General features: G+C 39.2%; 2 protein-coding genes and 1 long non-coding RNA gene across 5 annotated transcripts in view; 1 reads left to right on the plus strand and 2 right to left on the minus strand.

Moving 5' to 3' along the window:
* Myo81F (unconventional myosin 81F) overlaps nt 1-11,048 on the minus strand; it is a 37,019-nt gene extending 25,971 nt beyond the window's left edge. For 2 of the 3 annotated variants that reach the window (XM_034321281.2, XM_034321280.2), the window contains exons 1-2: nt 9,080-11,048; nt 1,668-1,774 (exon numbers count right to left, since the gene is read on the minus strand). In XM_034321281.2, coding sequence (XP_034177172.1) covers nt 1,668-1,774; nt 9,080-9,104 — 132 coding nt within the window. In that variant the 5' untranslated portion in view covers nt 9,105-11,048. Of the gene's footprint in view, nt 1-1,667; nt 1,775-3,136; nt 3,399-9,079 lie in introns of those variants that run through there. The other variant, XM_076691195.1, reaches the window with a different exon arrangement.
* A 182-nt stretch (nt 11,049-11,230) lies between these two features.
* Nucleotides 11,231-23,782, plus strand: Klp98A (kinesin-like protein 98A). The gene is made up of 16 exons (XM_034321289.2): nt 11,231-11,487; nt 11,943-12,012; nt 13,637-13,747; nt 14,416-14,532; nt 14,852-15,097; nt 15,177-15,349; nt 15,676-16,081; nt 16,168-16,452; nt 16,526-16,939; nt 17,020-17,217; nt 18,999-19,121; nt 19,381-19,482; nt 19,649-19,786; nt 19,861-20,913; nt 21,003-21,272; nt 21,362-23,782. The coding sequence occupies exons 1-16, from the start codon at nt 11,441-11,443 to the stop codon at nt 21,605-21,607; spliced, it is 3,999 nt and encodes a 1,332-aa protein (XP_034177180.2). The 5' UTR covers nt 11,231-11,440; the 3' UTR covers nt 21,608-23,782.
* On the minus strand, nt 17,562-19,503 carry LOC143305927 (uncharacterized). The gene is made up of 2 exons (XR_013063163.1): nt 19,373-19,503; nt 17,562-19,196 (listed from the first exon to the last, which is right to left on the minus strand). It is a non-coding gene; the product is annotated as an uncharacterized LOC143305927 (long non-coding RNA).
* Nucleotides 23,783-23,961: the final 179 nt, after the last annotated feature.

The following is a 23,961-nucleotide window of genomic DNA, read 5'->3' on the forward strand; positions in this document are numbered from 1 at the left end:
TTAGAAGAATTGGAAGCAAGCCAAGAAGAAAACGATCCTCGTTTAACCCTCGTTATTATCTCAACAATTTTCAAACACATCAAATTTTAAACTTATACAATTCGTTTATAACAAATTTCTTCAAAGAATAACGAAGAAAAGAATGATAGGATTGTTCGAAAAAAAGAAAAAATGTCTCTGCTTTCCAAGGAGAACAAACCGTCTATTTTATAGCAAAGCGATTTCAGGGGCTTAAATTCCAGCTCAGAGCCATCTGAAAAGCTCGTTAACGTTCTCAGGGACAGAAATTCAAAGGGTGAACACGTTTTCTTCTATCCGCACGATTTCTCGGTTACATCATCGACGCAAGAACCACGTTTCCATGGATTACTTCAAGAGCAACACGTGCTTACGATTCCAGGCCACGAATGATACTCATCGACGCGTTATTTCGCGCAATAACGCTGGATCGAACACTGTTACCATTCACGTAATGATACTTTAGTACGTGATCTAAGAATCTCGGAATTTTTTTTTCCAGAGCATAGATATCTAAACGACTAGCCAGACTTTGAATATTTATCAGGGCTGAGAAAATTTTGAATTTTGAATTTTGAATAAGATAAAAAATTTCAAATCTAAAGTTTATCGACCTTCTCTTAATAATAAAATAAAAGGAAAAGGAAATAGCAAATGAAACTTTTCTAAGAGGACAGGTTTTATAAGCATCATCTTAGTGATAATGAGGTCTACGTCCTCCCACACGATGAAGATCAACACGATGGCCATGTACTTACGCGAGGAAATGTCCACTAACGAGTCCGTTGACGGCGACCTAAATCGGCTAGGAGAACGCATCATGCGTTTGAATTCCGACGTTTGATCAAGACCGAACCGGGTTGAGCAAAAACTCTACTGCTCTCAATTACTGGCGGAAGCCTGGCAAAGCTCGTTAACGAACGTCACACTCCATTCATACTCTAAAGATCATTGCTGATCACCGAGGCTATAAGATATTATGTATTTTTGTATCACTTTATCATTTGTGAAGAATTTTCACAACTATCAAATAATTAATTAAAGATTAATTAATAATTATGATAAAGGGTCCACAGAATTTTAAGTTAAATTCATTTTTGCCTCATTTCCCAAAGAACAAGTCAGATACCAGTTTTCTCATATTTCTTGCCTAAGGCAGTCGACATTTGAATAACGAATGTCAAACAGAAAGTGCGAATGATCATTTGACGGTGTTGACGCTCGATCCACGTATCGTCGATCAGATGAGTCGCGGCTGGGGGATTAAAGCTCGACAAGAAACGACAGTGGGTCGTCAGTGTCGGTCGTTGGGTCGGTAAAACCAGGGGATGAATGGGTCTGGCCCTGGGGTGGTTCACCAGCTGACTGGGGTTGTCGTCATGACAACCAACCAACCAACCCAGCAGCCCCACCCCTAGTAAATTCATACATATACAGACATTCCTCCCTCCTCTAACCCCATCTTTACTTCCTCAACCTTTCGTTCTTTATAAAGTTCCTCTCTTTCCTACTCTATTACACTCAGTTTCTTCCCTTTTAATTCCTTCTCCTATTCTGCTACGAAAAGTGTACACGGAGATGCTATTTCTTGAAAATGTGTAACGTTATTGAGTCGAGTCTAATGAAACTAATGTTTAATCAAAGGATACGTATATCTGGTCCCTCCCATACCGGACTTGGAGGTTTCGGTTGATTCCCGTTTCATCGATGTCGCTGATCACTGTCATATCCGGGACACCCAACTCAGGGCTTGAGCCTGAAACAAAGGAAATGTTAATTAGATTAATCGCATATTCATATGTAGCTATTATAATTAGCTACAAAAATTTTTATTTATATATCGCAGTGGTTCTTAACCGGTGCTCTACGGATCACTAATGCTCCGTGAACTTAAAGAAAGTGTTCGGCCAAAATAACCCGTTAAAAAAATTTGGACAATTTTTTTTACCTTTTCTTTTTTGATATTGACTGATATGTAACCTGTTATGTACATATGTGATGTTTATTTATTATGCAATATAAAAAATATGTATACTGTTTTATTTTATCACTGTGTTCTGCAAAAATCTTGTAAAATTGTAAATGTTCCGTGATTTTGAAAAGGTTAAGAATCACTGATGTATCGCATCAGTGTATTTAATTCAGTGTTTAAAATGATTTAATTGTAGGTACAGAGGCTGGCTGCATTTCGTCTTAGGGGACCCCAAATTTTTAGTTAAAAAATATCAAACCTTATAGTTTTCGACTTGAAACATTCAAAAATTCAAGTTAAAAGTTTAGCAAACCAGTGGTTTAAAAAATGCGATTACGTAAAAATGTACTGTTCACCGATAACAAAAGTCTCGCGGGACGGCACAAGGGCAAGAGGGGATACTACGCACACATCGACTGACCCGGTACGATTGGTAGTCGTCGGTAAGTTACACCTCACGCACACGCATTCTAGATCGCCGCGCTATTGCCCGATGCGATCACACACTAATCGCGTCGCCTGACAAGGAAGAAAAATTAGACTTCGCGACAAAGCGAGAACTATCTCGTACCAACGAAGTCAGCGTTGCGGCGAATTTTGAACGCGAGGGGACAGGGTGGAACGTGCGAAGCGCTCCCTTTGCTCCTGTGTCGTCCCGCTTTTCAACTTCTCATCGCCCTATATGTAGTACGTGTGAGCTTAGGTTAGGTTAGGTTTAGCCGTGACCAATCAGATTGCGTTATTCTCATGAGACTTCTTGTGATCGGTGGACAGTACGTATTTGACAAGTTCTTATGACGCCATATTGCTTCTACTCATATAAATGCCTTGGTTAGGTTAGGCCTATATCAACTTTTTCAATCGCCTCGCCGTGGCCAGTCACGTTAATACGAAATAATTTAAGTAAACGAACCAGTCAGATTATGGGCAGAAACAATATGGCGTCGTACTAACCTGTCCAACTCCACTAAATACGTACATTTTTACACAATTGTATTTTTTAAACCATTGGTTTCCTAAACTTTTTATTTATATTTTTGAATATTTCAGGTTGAAAACTACAAGATTTGATATTTTTCAACCATTAATTTTTGGTCCCCTAAAACAAAGTTTTACCCAGAGGCTGGATAGAGGGTGATGTTTTACTTGAGCATTCTCCCATAGGTTTTTCAAGCGACCGGTCATCCGAGCTCAGACGAGCACTTAACACTGATCCCGTTCGTTCGACAGGAACGCGATATGGAAACCTGGTAAATTCTCTGGCCACCTGTTGTTCATGCAGACAATACCGTACGTGACAATTCCTTGTCACCACGAGTGGCCAATTTCCAACGCAATCAAACCATTAATAGAAAGCCGGCGAAGGGACGCGTCGCTGAAATATTGAATCAAATTCGAGGATCCTCGAAAATAAATAAAATCGAGCTAATAATATGTTTACATTCAAATTAAAATTTTTAAAGAAAATTAAAGAATCAATGCGATTTCAATGCGCCCTTAATTTATTAAGAATATTCAAGATTCTCAAGAATTCGATGGCATCGATGTAATCAGATTTCAAGGGGACTTTAATACTACAAGACTGCAGTAGTTCGATTGTTATCTCGATTTAATTAACGAGCATTGTACCCCTCGCAAGCGACTCGTCCGTGTGACTGTATACGCACGATTTACACCTACCCCAAACGTGATGTGACTCCTGCGGTTTGCCTCTTTTTTTTTGCCAGTTCATTAAACGCTCCTTTGTATATCACCTACGTTCGCGAACTTCTGTCCCGTTGCGGTTTATCGAGACAGAGAAAGAGGAAAAGGGTGTAGAATGAACGTCGAATTAAACTCGCCGCCTCAATGTGTCCTCCTCAATTTTTAAAATTGCATTCTTCGAATCATCAGCACCTCTATTTAACCAAGAATTTGATAGATTATGGCCTCCACTATGGTAACATATTTTTTAAAAATTGTCACTCTCTTAATTTTAAATCTCTTATGCTGATTAAAAGAAAGCTACCAGTAGCCGCATTTGCCTGGATAAAACCAGTCAGAAATTATTCAGAAAGTCTCAAAATACAGGCTGAAGTATTAAATTTCCTAATAGTCGGCATGAAGGACCGCAAGGAGTCACGTGACTTACGACCTTGGGGATGTAGAACCATGACAGCTGACGTGCAGGTGCAACGTGCCCGCAGGTGCAGTTGCACCGCTGCTGCTGCACCTGCGTACTGGCAGCACGCGGTCCATTCGATGATTGAAGATGATTTGATAAGAGAAAGAAATCGAACCTTATTTCGAAAATTTGACAAATAAACACTTATGAAAATGATGAGTAATAGAAGATGGACTTTTATTAATGAAAGCATACGCTTACGACGAACCAACAGTGTAAATTTGTACGGAATGTATACTCTGGATTTAAAACTAACCCCTCTGTAGTCGGTTTCCGAAGATTAAGCCGTGTTTGCAAGAAAGTAGTTTCTAACTTGACGGACGACCGTTCGCTCGAGCACGAGGATCATTGTAAGCGACTTGTATTAAATTTCCATAGTTTGTCCCGTTTCCTTCCACGAATTGAAACGTCCGACCTCGTCGCGCTTCCTATTTACTTTATCGTTTCGGTGAATGTCGTGTTTCCTTATCGTCGACCTCGGATCTACCATCCGTTTCCTGAACTCGACGAAGGTCCTGGCTACAGCGATTTAGACAGGAATGTAGAAAGATCACGTGACTTTTAGATGGCGAGTACGATTGTCATTTGATCGCGTGTCGCACGACTGCTGTATTAATTCAATGCTCTTTCTCGATGATTTAAAACAAAAAAAAACATAGCTACGAGGGATTAGATTTCAGATACGAGCAGGTGTAAAGGTTTGCGATTTTTCTTTTCCTTTCGCACCTTTCACACTAGTTACGACTGTTGTATTAGGCTATTTAAATTTCCCGCGGTTGCGTGACTGTAGCATTTACTGTCCACCGGTCATAAGAAGTCTCGCGAGACGCCGCAGGGGCAAAGGAAGGTACTACGCATACATCGACTGGCCCCCTAGTTTTACATAAGCCTAATTAGTAGATGTGACAGCTTCGACCAATCATACATCACGGTCGAAAGTATTTGTGAGCTGAGGTGGGGCGCGACCAATCTGATTGCGTTATTTTCATGGGACAATACAATCAATCCTTGAACAGTGGAGTCTGGGTCAGTCGAGACCCAAACTTACACTAAAACTTATACATAATAGGATATTAATCTAAAGATTAATATATAATTTCTAAACAAAAGAATTTCATATATCGGTAGAATAATTTTTAAAGTAACAGTGCAAAATTTAGAAAATTAAAATAACATGAAATACAACATTGAATTAAAATTGGGGCTCTCTTCATGGTCCGCCGTCCGAGGGTTAAATACCAGAGTTCAATTACCATGAATTAATTGAATTAAATGATACAAATGTTATTTTGAAAATGAAATTTGATGCTACTTCATCGGATGATTCAGAGGGATGAACCACAAAGAGGATAATAAAATTAAAATTCAAGTTCGTCGCAAGACCACGTGACGCCATAGATATCAGACTAAATGTGTATGTATTGTGCTGGTAGTGAAAACGAACGCGAGGATAATTTACGGGAAGGATTTACGAGAAGGGAGAAACGACACGCGGCTGGAATATTCTGATGTAAAAGAAAGAACATGAGGGTGGAATATTTATCAGTTTGGTATAAATATTCATCCGTGTCTTCTATCCGCCTCGAATGACACCTAGATATGCTTCTTCTTTTCAGGGAATGTATACAATATAAAGAGCTCCCTTAAGAAACTGTTTTGAAAATTTTCTCGAACAACGATCGAAAATACATCGTGCAACGATTCGACCAACGGCGATGCAGAGTCGAAGAGTTCTCAGGGAGGTCGACGACACGTAACAACGGGAGGAAATAATTAACTCGCCGCATTATCCTGTACAGAACACCGGCGTATTAACCTGCCCGAAAAGCGTACCAGGTCTTCGAATGCTTAACGAAACATTGCTTCCAAACGTTTAATCCTTGAACGGGGGGGGGGGGGTTGGACCAATCGAGATCCAAACTTACAAAATATTAAATCATAATCATATTAATGCTTAATTTATACATATATCTATACATCTATACATACATATAAATAAAAGTTTTTTTAGCTCATATATGGTTTTTCGCACCTTACTAAAACCCAAACACGCTTTTGCAAAATTTTGTCTGTCTATCTGTCTGTTTAAACGGGCTAATTTCCGAAACGACTGAACCGATTTTGACGAGACTTTCATTGGCAGATTCAGAATTTATAGAGTAATAATTTAGACTTCTCTTTATTCTGGAAATATTCAGAGTTCTCGCGTTTTAGAAAAACTGTAAAAATCAGGCGCTAACGAGGCAACTTTTTTATAGTCCGTTTATGCAGTTCACGCATTTACACATACATATATATTATACCGATTTTAATTGTGAAAATCGAATAGAGAGGCGATCAATCACAAAATTAAACAAACTTATGTTTATTTATACGCATGCAACGCGAACGAAATCGCTGGTAATCGCTAGTATGAAATACAAGAGTTAATGTATAATTAACTAAAGTAAGTTTAATGTATCATTTTTAAAGGACCAGTGTAAAATTTAGAAAATTAAAATACCATGAAATACAACATTGAGTTAAAATTGAGGCTCTCTCCGTGGTCCGCCATCCGAGGGTTAGGTTATGTTTGAAGAATAGATAATAAAAATCTTCTAATTGCTGAAGTACTTACACAGTTTTGAAAGAATGTCATTTTACCTTCTTTGGTTTTTAAGGTACATGCCCGGTGATTCATTGAACGAGAACGAAATTCCGGGGAAACCTGCCTACCAGGATGCTGCCATGACTCACTCGTTAGAGATGTGTACGATATTACACGCGTATACCGACGAAAAGTTTCCCAGGGTGTCGATTTGGGTCAACGTAAATCGAATTTCGAAGAACCCCTGGTCTTTACGCGAAACAAGTTATTGCCGGTGGATATTAGAAACGCTTGAGAAATTCATAGGAGGCATTAATCTCGCGGAAAGTATCCTTACGATCAATCCTGGCAATCGAATTGATTATGCATGCCTGTAGCGGCTACCGGTGAGATATGTATCTATTTAGAACTGATTTCCAATAGATACATTACTACCGTACCCAACCGTATGAACTGGATAATTCTACAGAATTATTTTACAAAATTTTAATTTCAGATATTTCGGTAAAATAACTCTGATAAAAATGTGTCACGCGTACAAAGTAAATTCCCTCGTCCAATTAGCCAACCTAGTGCTCATGAAGGACAAGGGTACTTTGAATTTCGCTGTTCGTTTCTCGCAGTTTCACATCTCCCGGAATTTTAAATTAGAAAGTTATTTACAAAGAGTGGCAAAGGAAATTAACGCGGTGTTTATCGTACCTAGATGCATTGCACCCTCGATCGGAAATGCATGTATATTATACATTTGTACCGTAAGTGGTTCTATCGTACGCGACAAGATAACTCGACTGCGTTAGGATACACGTATATCGTACACATGAAACAGCTATGAATGCTGATTGTATACCAACGGTGTGATAGCATTGACTAGCCGCGTACGACTGGGTTGCAAGTCACGAAAAGGAACTTTTTATGTGAGACATTTTACGAGCTTATCCCTCCGTCGATACTTTTATCAGAATACATATTCATACAGTGTAAAATCCCTTTGTTTTACTACCGTTCACTCGATATCGCGTGCTCGATGAGGCACATAGCGACAGACCTGCTTCTTGGATGTATAATGAAACTAACTAACTAAAATGAAAATTTACGAATCGTAAAAGAAGGTTGCTTCAATCTCTATGAAATTGTATATTAGAGCGTATAAAGAGTTTCATTCAAAAATGCGTAGGAATGTGCACCCTTTATCGATCGATACGATAAAAGAATTGAAAAGAAACGATGTGGAAGATGGAAATCCCTGGACGTATCACTGCACTGCGGATATGTATATATAGAAAGAAGGAAGGGTTGATGGATACAGAGCGGAAGGAATCATCGTGCACCATTGTTCATCTCCTTGGTTAGTCAAGTTATCGTGAAAAAATGATTAAATGACATTTACGCCTAACATGTGTGATGACCCAACGCTAAGGGTAATCCGCAATTATATGGAAGATTATCGCGTGCCAAGAAACCACTAGATGTCGCATTGTAAATCAAAGATATCGAGAACATCGGTTTATCAAATTGATAAACTAGAAAAATAGTATCTGACATCAGTTTTACTTGATATTCACCGTCGAATCGCTGTGGCCAGGATAACGTGAAATAGTGCTTGATACAAGGAATTATATTTAAATAATGTAGCAGCACCATCAAGAAATAAACTTAGTTTCGTTTTGTTGACATCGTGTAAATATACGTACATATTTAAAAGGGCACAGGAGAGGTAAGATTGCGTTGATACCGATCGATGATGTATCGGACGATCGAACGGTTCAAAAGCTACCACGAACTTGACATCGGTCCTCACGCAAGCTCCAGCTTATCCCCCAGAACAATCGGTCAATGCTACTCCGCCCTGACGAACGACCTTTACTTAAAAACGTGATGAAAATATAAACTCTCTTCGAACCCTGCGCACGGAAATTCTACGCTACACATCCTGTACCGTGTACCATTAAAACCTCACGTTGACAATTTCGTTTCTTGGAACCATCACTGTTTATCGCAATAAATAATCAATATTTACTATCGGGCAATCTTTCGAGTGGTTGATTAAAAACAATTGCCCGTTATTCTTATGTGTGCACTAAAAGGGGTACGGTAATATAAAACGCTAAAATATCATAATAACTGAGGGAAAAGAGTAAATCCTGCTAGTTCAACTATTATTATCATTATCGAATTGCACCACCCATCATACACCGTATTGGCACACCATAGACGTTATGTGTATACTGTATCCTCTATGGCACGCAATGATCCTGGATATATTACTGTTTCTATTCAAATTTTGGAAAGTTATAGACGTGGAATGAAATAATATGGAAAACAGTTAAAAACTTACCCTGCGTGAAGTGCTTAGCAACCATGACGTGCGTGGCTCACGGCTCAGAACATTATTCTCCACCCCCTTGAACGAGGCTGCTGCAGGGTGACGATATATCCGGCCAGGAAAACCTTCACTTTTCACTAACGCGTTTATTAGCGTCGACAGACAATGTACTCTGTCAAAATCACATGTTCGCGGACTGTCTGTCGTTTGTTCTCGTACCGGGGTGTACATGCAATTGAGTTCTACGTGCGAATTCAAGACGCGATCAAAGAAACACGAGGAACAACACACATGCTCGACAGTTGCCACCCGACTGATGCTCGGCTTCTCTTTTCAAACGAACTAACCCCGACGTGCCGCGCCACCGTGCGGCGTTGCGACCCTCCCGATTGGTTTACCGACCGATCGTTTGCGTCTGCGCTATCGACTCAGCCGCCTATATAATTCCCATAACAATCGCAGTGGCAGCAGTTGTCATATCTCAATGATGACGTTTCCTGCCAAAATTATAAAAATAGAAAACTGCAAAGATCTGATGTAACCTTCTTTTTTAATCATGAAACAATAAACATTGATGTTCAACAGAATATACTACTGAAAAATATTTTAGATGTTTTTCTTGAGAATCACCATTATTTCTCATGCAAAGTTAAATAAAGATTGAGTCAATTTTTTTAATTTATCAACAGGTATATAGTATCAAATACATTCAATGTATTCATTATGATATGTACTGCCAACCACGATGATTTTCAATTGAATTAGAATCGACGTTAAACGCATGAATAAAAAGATAATAGGTATAAGGTAGTGGAATGCTTTTGTCGTCACATTCATGATAAATGATTTTTTACGCTATAACCTCTACATTGAACCGAGCAACGGTTTTAATCGTATGGTTTTGAATTTATCTACAGACATTTTCCGTTGCGACCGCACGTTTGAATAACAATGATAGGGGATAGCAAGAATGGGCAAGTGACGATCACGAAGCCGTATTTGGTCCCGAGGGAAGTGTCTTGCCTAAACAGTATCACAAGATTCGACACGTTTTTTTTTTTCTGTTGCAGCAGTACTGTAGTGTGGGCACAGTTACGTCAGTTCAATCGGTTATGAATCATTATGCACCGAACATATCGTATAACTTGGCTTTTCAAGGCTCCCACTTTATACCGATATTTTATATTCGTACTTCTTGGTGTCAAACACCGATTTCTTCATTATCGCAGTAAAATTTGATTATCATTTCTTGAGAGAATTGCAATTGTCTTATTTAAGCGACTCGAACCGAATCGCCGAAAAGTATCAATGGTCTCCCACGTAAATTTATTTTCGTAAGACCGATCTCCGAATTTAACACAGTCAATGATAGACCAAGCCAAACTGTTTACGCTGCTGGCCACAGATCACTGATCCTGCACAAGACAAATTACATGCAAGCCGGCGCAAGATAGTTGTCGGACTTGTTTTCTGGCAGGTACTTAAATTGCAGCAGGTAGGCAGAAGACGAATACCCTGCTCGGTATATAACAAGGTATTTTATCCTTTTTTGAGTTTGCGCCAAACTTTCGGGTAAGTCCGTTGACCGGCGGCAGAAACAAACTCGTTTCGACGAGTTTAGCGCCTCCTATGACATATTTTCTATTTGCAATTGCGGGCAGGTGCCTACGATCTTACTCTTGTCCTGGATCCGTGCCCAGAGGTGATGCGTAATCTCCAGCTGGATAACAAAACAACATGAATTCTGCGTACAACCGCCGTTACGCGCTTAAGAGAAACCGCAAAGCGTTTGATTTAGCTCTGTCGGCTCGGTAAGCTGCGTGGGTGGCGGCTCCTCGCCTTCTCCGTTCACTATCCACCACTGCTTACCAACCGATCCCTAGGTGACGTCACATTCCGTAGAAGGGGAATATAAAACCTGTTTGACCGTCCCTTTCTTTTTCTGCAATTTCGTGCCTTGACTTCCCCTCTGTCCCGCCTTTTTATCCCATCTCTTTCTTTGTATCTTTCTGCTCGCTTGTGCTTTTCTCCCTAGTCGTTTCCGTTGTCTTTTCCATCCGCCGTCACGAAAAACAAGCAAATGTGCGGATCACTTGGAATTAGGGATCCGCGCGTGTATGCGCATGCGCTGAAACGCAATTTTTTGTCTCGGACAGCGGCTCGCCAGCAGTCGTCCGTCTGTCGAGAGAGCGTGTTGAGGACGATGTTGTGCGTCGTGTGCGAGGGTCGACGACGAGACCCGTCGACGATGTACTGTCTACGTAAATACGTCGTGTTCGCGTAACGCGAGTCGAAAAAACGAAACGAGAAAATAAGTGTGAATAATTACACGCTATACCATCCCTAAACAGAGTCCATGCGCTCTTCATAGCCATGGCTTCAGTGAAGGTAGCCGTAAGAGTTCGTCCTTTTAACAAAAGGTGCGTGCAATGCAACTAGTGATAACCCCTGTGACGACTTATCGACGTTTTCCGATAATTTGATTCGGTGCAAAGGTCATTTTTCGATTGCAATTGGCAACTTCTATGATTTGTCGAATACCTTGTCAGGGTCTACCTCAAAATTTCAAAGTGGTTTAAAATGTGTTGTAGGAGATCTAGCGTAATTATGCTTCCTTTGATCCTCAAATCAAATTCGAATTCCATGAAAAACGATCAATCATATGGTTTCGATCGGCCCTTGATGCGACGACGACTGTGCAACAAGATTCTGCCACCTGCTGTCATTCGTCCTGCATTTAACGTTATTATCGTGTATTTCCTGTGTTATCCTTGATATTCATTTTCTCTGATTAACTATTCGAAACAATTGCTAGTGAATATGTAAAGTGTTCAACTACCAGCTACGAGTGTGAATTTGTCGATTTATATTACAGGGAGCTGGCGATGAATGCGAAGATGATCGTGCAAATGGATGGCAAGAAAACACGTATTTTCAATACCAAGGTACCACAGTATTCAAAATAATAATGCACGAGACTGTCAGCTTATCAAGACCGAACACCATTTCCCTTGAAATGTATATATCCGCTATGCACCGTTCACAATAAACAGTTCCTGCCAATCCTATGCTTTGTCCTTAATGATCGCAAACAAACTTTCTAAAAAGATTTCTAAACAGCGAACGATATTTTTTCATCCTGAACTACCGTTGACCGCGGTGTACTAAAACACTTCTCTTGTTCGATCCGTGTTATAATTTCTGGTCGAACAAACCCGGCTATTGACCCATTAAACGTCATAGCAACCGTGACTTTATTGTCCACGAACGTGACGAATCTCCTTTAGGCTCCAGATTATTTGATGATTCGTCTTACGTCATTGATATCCACGCTTGCAAAGCGAAATCTCTGACCGAGATCTCCTGAGTAAGATAGCGAACGGTACGTCATTTGATCGGAGAAAGTGCGAAAATCATTGCTGGACCACTCCTGGACGAGTCGCTTTCCGTTGCACTATGCTAACCACAAAACTGACCAATCCTATCCACATTAATATACATTTCATCAACGTACTAATTTTTTATACTTCCACGAGCCACGAAATTGATTATACTTCCCTCATTGGGTGCTTTGAAATTAATGTGGTTAACCTATGCGTCACCTTTAGGAACCTTTATTATTCCTTTACGTGAGAGATTAACATTTCTATGTTTTTATTTAACTATGCGAGTATTAATTTCCTCTTCTTTTTACGCGATCTATTTGTTGGTTCAAGATCAATTTATGTATGATGCTTTTTACATAGTTCGTGACTATTATTTACGTTTAACCTCGGTAATTACAATAAGACCCGTTTCCCGTTTTATCGGTAGCGTGGTAAAACAGGTTTACAGCGATGCTACGCATGCGTGATTTTTAGCGATCTATGGATAGACAGATAATCGCGATGTACTCCACTGCGGTGTGAATCATTGCTAATTGTTTGCTAATGCTCCTTTTTACGAAAATAATTTGATCGTTTCATTTAATATTGGAGCGAGGTGAAACTAGATTAATGACTCAAACGTTTCAACATTTTCTTAGAAGCTTATTGCGGCATTATCGAGTACACGTTGAACGTGACTCTCAAAGGATAATGATCCTCACCTTAGCCCTCGTACTTATTGTAGGTTGCACGATGGATAAACATAAGGCGTTTTACCATTTTTCTTTTAATTGCTTGCTAAATTTGTTACGTAATACTTGAAATGGCTCTCGATAATATACGATTAGTTATGTGGGATGCAACCTAACGAATGCACGTGACATAACGGCTTACAGTTTGCCAGCCACTTGTGAATGATGGCGCTCCTTTGACATCAGTCATCGCGTCGGTTTTTGACCCGTGCCAAATTAGCTGACGTTCTCCTTTATTAGAATACAATCAATTATAATTTAATTATCATACGAGGAATATTAAATTTAAAGAAAAATCTGTAAATTATGTAGATGGTTTAATTGATGAATCATTTGTTTAGTAAGTCAATGATCTAAATTCAAAACTTGCTTCAGTAAAGTAGATATTTTTCTTTACGTATTATTAAATAATTCTTACTTTATTATTCTGACGGATTGCGTGTTACTTTCAGACACCAGGTAGTTGCAGAGAAATCGACAGAGAGAAATACAAAGACTTCACGTTCGATCACTCGTACTGGTCCTTCGACACGAACGACGAGAATTATGCATCCCAGGAAGAGGTATACATTACTTCTTACTTCTCATTTCCGCACTTCCATTTTATTATATGCACTGATATATCACTTGCATATATCTATAATACATATAGAACATAAATAATTAATATAATTTTCAAAATATTATCCTCATTCTTTTATCAATTAATTTTCTTGTTAAAGAAAAGATACGTATCTTTGGAATCGATTGATTCATGAGATAGGATTGAGCAATGTTTTGACGATGAGCCACGATCAGAATTAAAATAGAATACCAGCGTGTGTGTACCGAGTATAGTAACCATTGTTGTAAGAAGAAGTTCTAATTGAAAAAACTTCAATATAAAAATAACTAAACATTACTTTTCTCTTATCGCGTGTTTGTGAGCAATTAAATATTGCATAATATACACGATGTATATCAACAGTATAATTAATGACTGTGCGTTTAATTGCTCGATAATCATTAATAGTTCCGATTCGTTTGGCAACTCGTTAAAATTCTTTCGAGTGTACCATTATAATTGCTCCGTCAATGCAGTTGGTACATCGTAAGGTGTACTGTATGCTAACTTTGAATCTGATAAGAGTCCTTTTTTCCATTCATCGTTAATACTGTATTTCCTATCACTGCGATAAAAAAAAAAAAAAATAAAAAAAAAACGGATAACCGATTCATCTTCTTTTTTCAGGTTTTCTATGACCTTGGAACGGACGTAATAGAAAGTGCCTTCGAGGGCTACAATGCCTGTGTCTTTGCCTACGGCCAGACAGGATCTGGGAAGACCTTTACAATGATGGGCACGCCGGTAATGCTCTGATCATTCAGTATAATCCAAATTTCAATAATCCATTTTTTCCATTGTTCTCAGTAACATGTATTTGCCATTAGAAAAGTGTATAGGTCCTTGAAAGTTAGATAACCCATCGTTCCATCCACTGGATACTTGTTTTCTGGAAGATCCTATCTATAGAAAAAAGAGAGCAGAGTCATAGAAACTTCATTAGCATATTAATATGGTTGGATGCGTGTCTATTGACTGTCGCAATGCTTTTGTGCTTTCACTGTCAGTGAACCTACCAAAATGACTATGGCTAATGTAACATATTGTTACATTGTGTTAATAGGAGGCTCAAGGGTTGATACCACGAATTTGTAAGACGTTGTTCGCCAGAATGGCTGCGGGTAAAGAGAGCGGAGCGTCTTATAGAACCGAGGTATCCTTCCTGGAAATACACAACGAGAGAGTGAGAGACTTGCTGCGACTGGACCAGTCACAGTCTCATTCCCTCCGAGTGCGGGAGCATCCTAAAAGAGGGCCCTATGTCCAAGACCTGTCGAGCCACCTCGTGTACGATTATTCAGACATTCAGGTAAATGAACCCGTCCACTCTTCCTGTCCCTCGTTTTACCGCCTTCCAAGGCGCACTTCAAAGAGCCGGTTACTTGCAGGAATGTATGGTGAGAGGTAACACGCACAGAACTACAGCCAGCACAAACATGAACGACGTGAGCAGCAGAAGTCACGCGATTTTTACGATAACATTCGTGCAAGCCGGACTCTCTGAGGGCAATATGCCGTCGGAGACCGTTTCCAAGGTGCATCTTGTCGACTTGGCCGGAAGGTAGTCGCAACGAGTAGCCAAAGAGAATCCTTTCTTCATTTTGAGTCGTTGCTTAGACAGAAAAGATTTATGGAATGTAGCTTGTATATTTTTATTGATAAGGGTAGCAGCATATATTGATATTACTTTTTTATATAGAATCTTCTTTCAAAGAAGATATAGACTGTGATACCACAAAAATCTTGGGACCACGTTTGTTGAGATATAAAATTCAAAATTGAGCGCTCCATGTATGGAGACCCTCTATATTAATTTTCCAAAAACTTTTTTGTTCTCGCCTCAATTAGTTTATCTCTATGAAATTAAATAAAAACTTATGTTTGTAGCGAACGTGCAAATGCAACAGGAGCGACGGGTCAACGACTGAAAGAGGGTGCGCACATAAACAAGTCACTGGTGACTTTAGGTTCTGTGATATCGGCGCTCGCGGAAGTAAGTTCCACGAGCGATCCTTCTTCCTCCTCGAAGCGAAACGTTTTCATACCTTACCGCGACAGTGTGCTAACGTGGTTGCTAAAGGATTCGCTTGGAGGTAATTCGAAGACTATCATGATAGCTGCTATTAGTCCGGCAGACTGTAATTACGGGGAGACGTTGAGTACGCTCAGGTACGCGAACCGAGCGAAAAATATAATTAACAAACCAACAATCAACGAAGATCCAAATGTAAAACTCATTAGAGAACTCAGGGAAGAGATACAGAAACTGAAATCTCTTATCGGTAAAGACATGGCAAGTATCTAAAGATTATTTTTTTAAGTAATTGAAAAAGTCATTGTGTGTCTAAGAATAGAAGCTCACTGTAGTGTACTTTGTAGAGCGTTGAAAGGCCACCGCAGGTATTGTTGGCTCAGATTCATGAGAAACAAGAACAGGAGAAAGTGTTGACGGAAGAATGGACGGAAAAGTGGCGAGAAACACAGCAGATTCTTCAGGAACAAAAAGCGTTAGGTCTTCGAAAGAGTGGTGTTGGCGTCGTTTTAGACTCGGAGATGCCTCACTTGGTAGGAATCGACGATGATCTCCTAAGCACCGGTGTCACGTTGTATCATCTGAAAGAGGGTAGAACGTTAGTTGGAACAGAGGAGGCACCAACGACGCAGGTAAACATTTCTATTTACCTCTAAATACTATTAACAATTTTTCAAAAATTTAATATTTACCAAATACTCTTAGGATATCGTATTAACCGGCGCAGACGTCGAGCCAGAACATTGTGTGGTGGAGCTAGACAGCGGTGTAGCAACCCTTCATCCCCTTTCTCCCCATTGTTGGATCAACACCGCCCAAGTGGATAAACCGACACGTTTGTCGCAAGGTTGTATCATTCTTCTGGGCAGGAACAATATGTTCCGCTATAACGATCCAGCAGAGGCGGCGAAGCTAAGAAAGGAAGGTGGAACGGGTAACGGTAACCTTCAATCCACGGTCGTCAATCTTTCAAGATTATCCCTCTTGAGCTGGAGTGTCTCGGACTTGCACGCCTCCTCCTCTAGCGATAATCTTTTAAATTCGAGCGAAGATCTCCGGGCACTCGAGGAACTGGAACAGCAGAAGGCTGCTCTTATCAAGGAAAAGGAAGACTTTAAGGTTCGTCGTTATAAAATAAGAACAGTCGTTGTATAACGAAACTGTTACATTACCAAAATAATTATAATCGTTTCGTATAGAGGGAACAGGAGGAACGAGAAGAAAGATGGGCCGCTAGAAGAGAAGCCCTGGAAGGTGCACAACGTGAACTGGAACGCGAATGGGGCGCCCAATGGAAAGAGTGGGCTGATGCGATATCAGCCCTTGAATCACGGCAACGCGAGTTACGCGCAAGACGTCATGTCCTGGAACAAGAACGACGAGACGAAATGACGCAAGTAAGTGACACGGACGCGCCGTCTCCGGACTTGAACGTAATCTCGATCAAGTATCAATTCTACCTCGTCCTTATTGCTCTCGGTGTCCTTATTTGCTTGTCTGGCAACATCATCATCTACTCGCACGTTTGCCCGTTAAACATGTGACCCAGAATGTGTGTAGCATCGTCAGGAACGTCCACCTCCTTCTCGTTCCTTGTGCTATTCTTCAATTCACTTCTATGCAAGTGTTCAACGCGTACTTGAACAACAATGGTGGTCAAATTAGTTAAAGAAACTTTTTTAAAAAAGGCGGTGCTTCAAAAGCAACCGGTATCAGGATTTTCTCCTGAATATGTAACATATGTAACAATGTATAAAAGAAGATCGCATCGTTAAACGGGAGACTATTTATCCTGTACGATGTTAATTAACTCGTTTTTAATTGTATATTTATTCGCTTTTTAAGCAGGTACTACGGTTCTTTTCTAAGAACGAGAGATGCGTCTAATTTTATAATAGCAAACGCTTCAAATTTACGCCTAGTATTCTTTTTTTAATAAAGCAGACAGACAAGCTTAACGCATAAGTTGCCTGAACATAAAAAAAAAAAAATATATAAAAACAAAGTGCCAGTGTTGACGAGATATTGCCGGACAAATGGCATTCTGTGGAATGTTATACGTTAATGTACCTTGTAGACGATGTTAAGGTGGAGAGAAAAAACCTCTTTATGTACATATCTGGGCTTGTTTTTTTTTTTTTTTTTCTTTTGTATAAATGTCTATATGGGTTTGTTATGCGAGAAAGAAGAGAAAGAACTGTTGTTATACAATATACATATATATATACATATATATATACTGTTGATTAATAAATTTTTATTACAAAAATTGGCCTTCGATCTTCCACGATACGATTGCACGTATATGTATAATCTATTCTATTAGGTGTGTAAATTAGTTCAGTGCCTTTTAGATTTTAAATTTCATTAATTTACGTATCTAATTATTTCACACTATCTGGTAATCGTTAAGTGTAATAATACTTTTAGTCAAGAATTCACGAATCCTGATTAACAAACCCAGTGTACATCTTATGTTAACAAATTGGGGTACGTTCGCATATGCACTTATTCTTAAGTGCAGACTTAAACGACTAAACTAACCGAACATGTTTAAGGTAATGTATTATCGCGATCATTTACAATAGAACTCCATTCATTTGAAAAATTTTATCAATTGAGTTATGCTTAAGGTATGAAAATGAATCCGGTACCTTCTCTCTTTTCTTAAAAAATCACAGTGCTATTTTAATTAAATGAAATAAATGGAGTTCTATATTCTAATCACTTCCTTTTTATCTATTTATTTAACCCTTTAAGTGACAAACTGAAATAGCTCGACCGTAGAATTATTGATGGAATTATTAAATTAGTAATTACAAGTGTTCACCACTGAAAGGGTTAATATTCTATATTCTAAATTCCCATTAAACCAATAGGATACCCTTTAATAACGCAACCCGTAGCCCATTATAATTATTACATTGGTGCATAAAAACGGCATGCTTTCACTATCATATTTTTATCCGTTCAACGTTCTCGTCTGTGTTTTATTTTTATTTTTCTAGTTACCGATAACTGTGTACCTTTACACGATGATTCGTGAACTTCTTTTTCCTCGTCGATGTAGCGTACAGATAAATAAATAAATCAAAGAAACGGGACGCGTCTTAAACTATGTTTCTTTCAGTTGTCCTTTTTTGTTAATGCATCGATATCTGTGTGTGTGTGGTACCAGGTAGAAAATTTATGTAGGGAAGTTGCCTCACTGCGTACAACATTGCAATCCAAGCATCGTCAGTTTCAAGAGTTCATGAACAATCACGAACGCGCTCAAAGATTCCATCAATGGTGGGAGAAGGTAAGTTTTTTTCGAGAGAAAGGAAATTCCAACATTTTTCACAGCACGTTGTAGCTTGTAGTTTGATAGTACGTGCTACAAAAAAAAAGAGAATAAATAGATTAATCGCACGCGATCACCAAGCTGCATCTTGGCTCTCCTCTTTATTTTTGTTTCTTTCTTTTTTTTTTTTTGTTGCTGTTTCTTTTGGGTATTGATTTCGATAGTTGATAGGAGACTCGTGGATCTTTAGTTTAGAAAAGAAACTATACCGTTTCAGACGGATGACGGTGCTGGAAGTGATGGTAGCTTGCCAGAATCTTGGTCGAGTTTGAACGATGATAAATGCGTTGATGCTGTCCGAGAACTTGTTAATCATCACGTAAGTATATTTAAAACTATGTATTTTCTGTTCTAATTATATCATTCAATGGCACTGAACGATCTAAGAAATTATGATGAGTTATAGCAATCTTCAGTAGCTTCTATTTAACTACGAGCAAAGGATTAAGAATATAATTTGTCTTCTGAATGAAATTGCTTTCCAGAAAAAAGAACTGGCTGTCCTGGAAACAGAATTGCAGAACAAAGTGAAATCATTAAATGAACATCAAAGTAAGGTAGACAAGATGGAAGAGGAACTGATTGAAATAGCTAGAAAACAGAAGCACATGATCAACCTGGAGGTAAGCAAACTATTTTTAAAAAATTAATCAATATTCTTGTATCGTCTATACTTGATACTGAATTCTTATACCAGTTGGAGGGAGAAGGAAACACAGAGAAGAAAGTGCTGTTAGCAAAACGTTCGCAAGAACAGCTGCAAGAAATCCTGCGACGAAAACAGAGTTTATCATTGAACCTGAAGCGCGCTTTACCCGCGTCACCTGGCGATCATTCATTCAGTGGCGAAGAGATCTTTTCCAATGGAGACAATCAATCGTTCCAGGATGCTTGCAATAGGAAACTTCAAATAGCTTCTGCTTTGAGTCTACTGCCACAAAATGTTCCAAGCTCTATAGAGACTGCCGACACGTTCCACACAGCTGCGGCTGATTCACCAGAACCTCGCATACCCTTCGAAGAACCTCGTACGAAAGAATCTCGTATTCCATCTGATAACAACGAGCAAGAAGAATCTCAAGAATCGCAGCTTCCTCAGGAGGTTCCCTCGCAGAACGACAAAGCGAAACTGCTTGAAGTGGAAGGCAAAAGCTCGTTGAACCTGAACAGAAAGTCTCCTGTGGAAATAAAAACGGACAAATGTAACGGCAGTGCTAACAGTGAAAAGACAGATTCTAGATCACCGACTAATTCAACGATAGAGGAAGATTCGATTCCCCAGGATTCGCTGGAGTCACCGGTGCAACAAAATCCATCGATGAAACGATTAAACCAAAGAATCGCTCGTCAACGAATGATGGTAATGAGGTGTTTGGAGGCCAGCTCACCCTCTAAAGAAGATCTGAATAAACAAATAGCCATTCTACAAGACCTCCAGAAGCAACAGATTGAACTAGAGGTAGCGTTGTTGGAAAATGAACGCAAGAATGTTAAACGATCCAACTCTGAAAGCAGTAACGACAGGTTGTCACCGATCGTTGATGGAAACGATCGTGTACAAAACACGGAGACGAGCACATGTTGCGATCTAGAGTCAACGAATAGCTCTGCCACATTGGTGACCGTGGCTACTACACGATCTCCCATCCTCAGGAACAACAGGCCTAACACTAACGACGAGGAGAATCTGTCGGAATCGGTTGCGCCTCGAATATCATCGGGAAGAGGATACTCGACGGTTTATCTCACGGTAATAAATTAAATTTTACATCACAGAGGTTAATGCTTCGATACTAATCGCTGTTTTCATAGAGAGCTGAATTTCTATTTGATTTTTAGAGCCAAAACAGAGGCGATCGGCTAAGCAGCCCTTATTCCCTGACAATCACGAGGTCCCTGCCGTCTCTGATAGCAAACGACGCCGATTACGACAGTGTGATTAATATGATCGTTAGTATACCCTCTTACGTGATACGTGGGGCTGGTACGTCCAGCCATTACGAGTACGAGGTACGTGTCGTGGCCCAAGATGATAGCTGGACACTTCTACGCAGATACAGAAGATTCCGGGAGTTGTATATCTCGATGCGACAGAAATACGGTAGCAAGGTAAACGGTATATCTAACCCGTAACAGAAGAATCTTTTGTATTAAAAAGAAAACAAACCATGATCTTGATGTTTTAATTGATTGTATAGGTAGCAGCGATACGCTTTCCACCACGACAAGTTTTCCCCAAATACGAAGTGGTGGCACGACAACGTAGAAAACGATTAGAAGAATATTTGCGACGATTGATTCAGGTATGCTCCGAATTGCCGCACTGCGAACCTCTCTACAAGTACAACGGCAACTTAAGCAACATAGATAAGCAATCGTTGCTGGAATTCAGTTCGTTCTTCAGACGCGGAACATTCGAAAGCAGCAAATACGGGACGAGTTAAAAGGAAGGACGATTCCCCTGAGTGTTGGAGAACGAACAGATTCGAGCGAACGTTTATAGGAGATATTTATAATTCGTTATGTATTTTTTTATAAAGATAAAACCGGAGATAAGCTAAAGTGGGAAAAATATTACTAAATTAATAGTCACCACTTTTTGCGACAATTATTATTGTATATTTACAAAAATGCGTTTCCAAAAGTTTATTGTTTATAAGACTGATATATTGTATAGATATATACAGAGTGTCTCATAACTCCTGTAACACCCGGAAATGGGGGGGTTGCTGGGGTGATTCTGAACAACTTTTTCCTTTACCAAAATGTTGGTTGAGGCTTCGTTTTTGAATTATTAACGAAAAACACTGGCCAATGAGAGTGCGTGTAGAGCGCGCGCTCAATCACTAGAACGTTGGCTCTCGATCGCGCTCGATCCTGGTCGTGAACAAACGCATTGGCACAGCGTGGGTATCGAGGGAAACGTGCGACTAATTCCACATTGTTCTTAATTTAAGACGACGTAATATTTATCTCTCGTGGTTCAGCGCGCGCTGTTATTGGCCAGTGTTAATAATTCAAAAACGAAGCTTCAAACATTTTGGTAAAGGAAAAAGTTGTTCAGAATCACCCCAGCAACCCCCCATTTTCTGGTGTTATGCGAGTTCTGGAACACCCTGTATACCGCCTATTTAATAATTGTTTTGTTTGTAGAATTAGTAAAGGGTGCCGCGAAATTATATTTAAGAAACGAAGATAAACATTATTTCAGTGACTTTGATATGTGTTGTGAAGGTTAGTGTCCAAAGGAAACTGACCTTCGTAACCTATACCAAGTTGAGACACAGTATACTTTGTTGTATACAGGGTGTCCCGTAACGCATTTTCACCCTCTCAGGTGGTGGTAGATGGGGTGATTCTGAACAACTTTTTCCTTTGCGAAAAAGTGGTTTGAAGCTTCCTTTTTGAATTATTAAGCAAAAACACTGACCAATCCGAGCGCGTACAGCGCGCGGGCTCAGGGACGGTAGCGTCGGCTACGACAGCGGAGCTTGACGCAGGTCGCGAACAAACGGCTCGGCGCCTCGTTAGCATAGCACAATATAAAAATTGAAGTAGTTAAACATTTTTTGTTGTTGTTGAAAAGGAATACGGAATCTAATCTCTTGTCGCCTGTTATTATGTAAAAAAGGAAATTTTAAACATTCTAAATAAAAAATAAAAATGTTTGAAATTAAATAATGAATACAAATTTTAAAACAATTTCTAAATAAAAAGTAAAAATGTTTGAAATGAAATAATGAATACAAATTTTAAAACAATTTCAATGAAACTTAATAATTCAAAAAGGAAGCTTCAAACCACTTTTTCGCAAAGGAAAAAGTTGTTCAGAATCACCCAACCTATCACCACCTGAGGGGGTGAAAATGCGTTACGGGACACCCTGTATAATTATCCAAACAGAATCTAACGAGTCTCGAATTCTATTCTCGATACAGATTTTCCACTGAAAATCATTACACGATCTGATTAATCATCACGGATTGCGGATATTTTCCTAATGTTTTTCTCCCGTTAGAATCGACAATTACCAAGTGTACCTTTCCTAGCTTCGATCTCGAATGACATTGAGTTAAAAATTTTAACAAATTCGCGCATCTTTTTCGCTAGAAATATTTATACGTAGCTAGAACAGTATTGTTAAAAAATACGCACGAAATAAGAATAATTTTTGCTGTGCGCACAACCATGGTGACCATAAATAACGTCGAGTATTTATGCTCGTGATAATAATTAGAATTCATAAATGATCGCGTTTATTTTTTCGTCGGAACAGCGTCTTTTACACATCATCGTCACGACTGAGATTCGAATAGATATTTAGAATTTTAAAAAAAAAGAATAAAAAAAAGTGAACTTCCTCCTAGCATGTAGTTATAAACATATTGAATTATCATAATTTTACGAAGTGCAAAGAATATCATATCGCTGTTGAAGTTCTTCCGATTCCGGGGATTTATATTATATATATATTGTATATTGTATATGTATACACTGCATTTCGCGGCAAAGTTTGTAAACAGAGGACAGCGATGTTAAAAAACAGTTATGCAATGCTTACGATAAATGAGACGGAAAACCAACGCTAACTTTGACATCGTCGATTATTCTTGGCAAAATGTTTATCCGCTTATTTATAAAACCGCTTTCTGAAAAGAAATAAACAAACAAATGGCGTGGATTTATCTATCACAGTGCAAAGAAATATATATGCTTTTCTAAAATCCAAGGGAGTATATAATGTAACAATAAAAAGGAAAGAAAAGAAAAAAGAGAACGTGTCATTTTGCCTTGAATA

Source organism: Osmia lignaria, chromosome 12 (assembly GCF_051020975.1).
Source record: "Osmia lignaria lignaria isolate PbOS001 chromosome 12, iyOsmLign1, whole genome shotgun sequence".
Taxonomy (NCBI): domain Eukaryota; kingdom Metazoa; phylum Arthropoda; class Insecta; order Hymenoptera; family Megachilidae; genus Osmia; species Osmia lignaria.

What these genes read in the sequence shown, in the direction of transcription:
- Klp98A (XM_034321289.2), top strand. Translation starts at nt 11,441, where the DNA reads ATGGCTTCAGTGAAGGTAGCCGTAAGAGTTCGTCCTTTTAACAAAAG. An exon ending in CACGTATTTTCAATACCAAG is followed by an intron (nt 12,013 to 13,636) that starts GTACCACAGTAT and finishes TGTTACTTTCAG; the next exon opens with ACACCAGGTAGTTGCAGAGA. An exon ending in AGGAAAAGGAAGACTTTAAG is followed by an intron (nt 16,940 to 17,019) that starts GTTCGTCGTTAT and finishes CGTTTCGTATAG; the next exon opens with AGGGAACAGGAGGAACGAGA.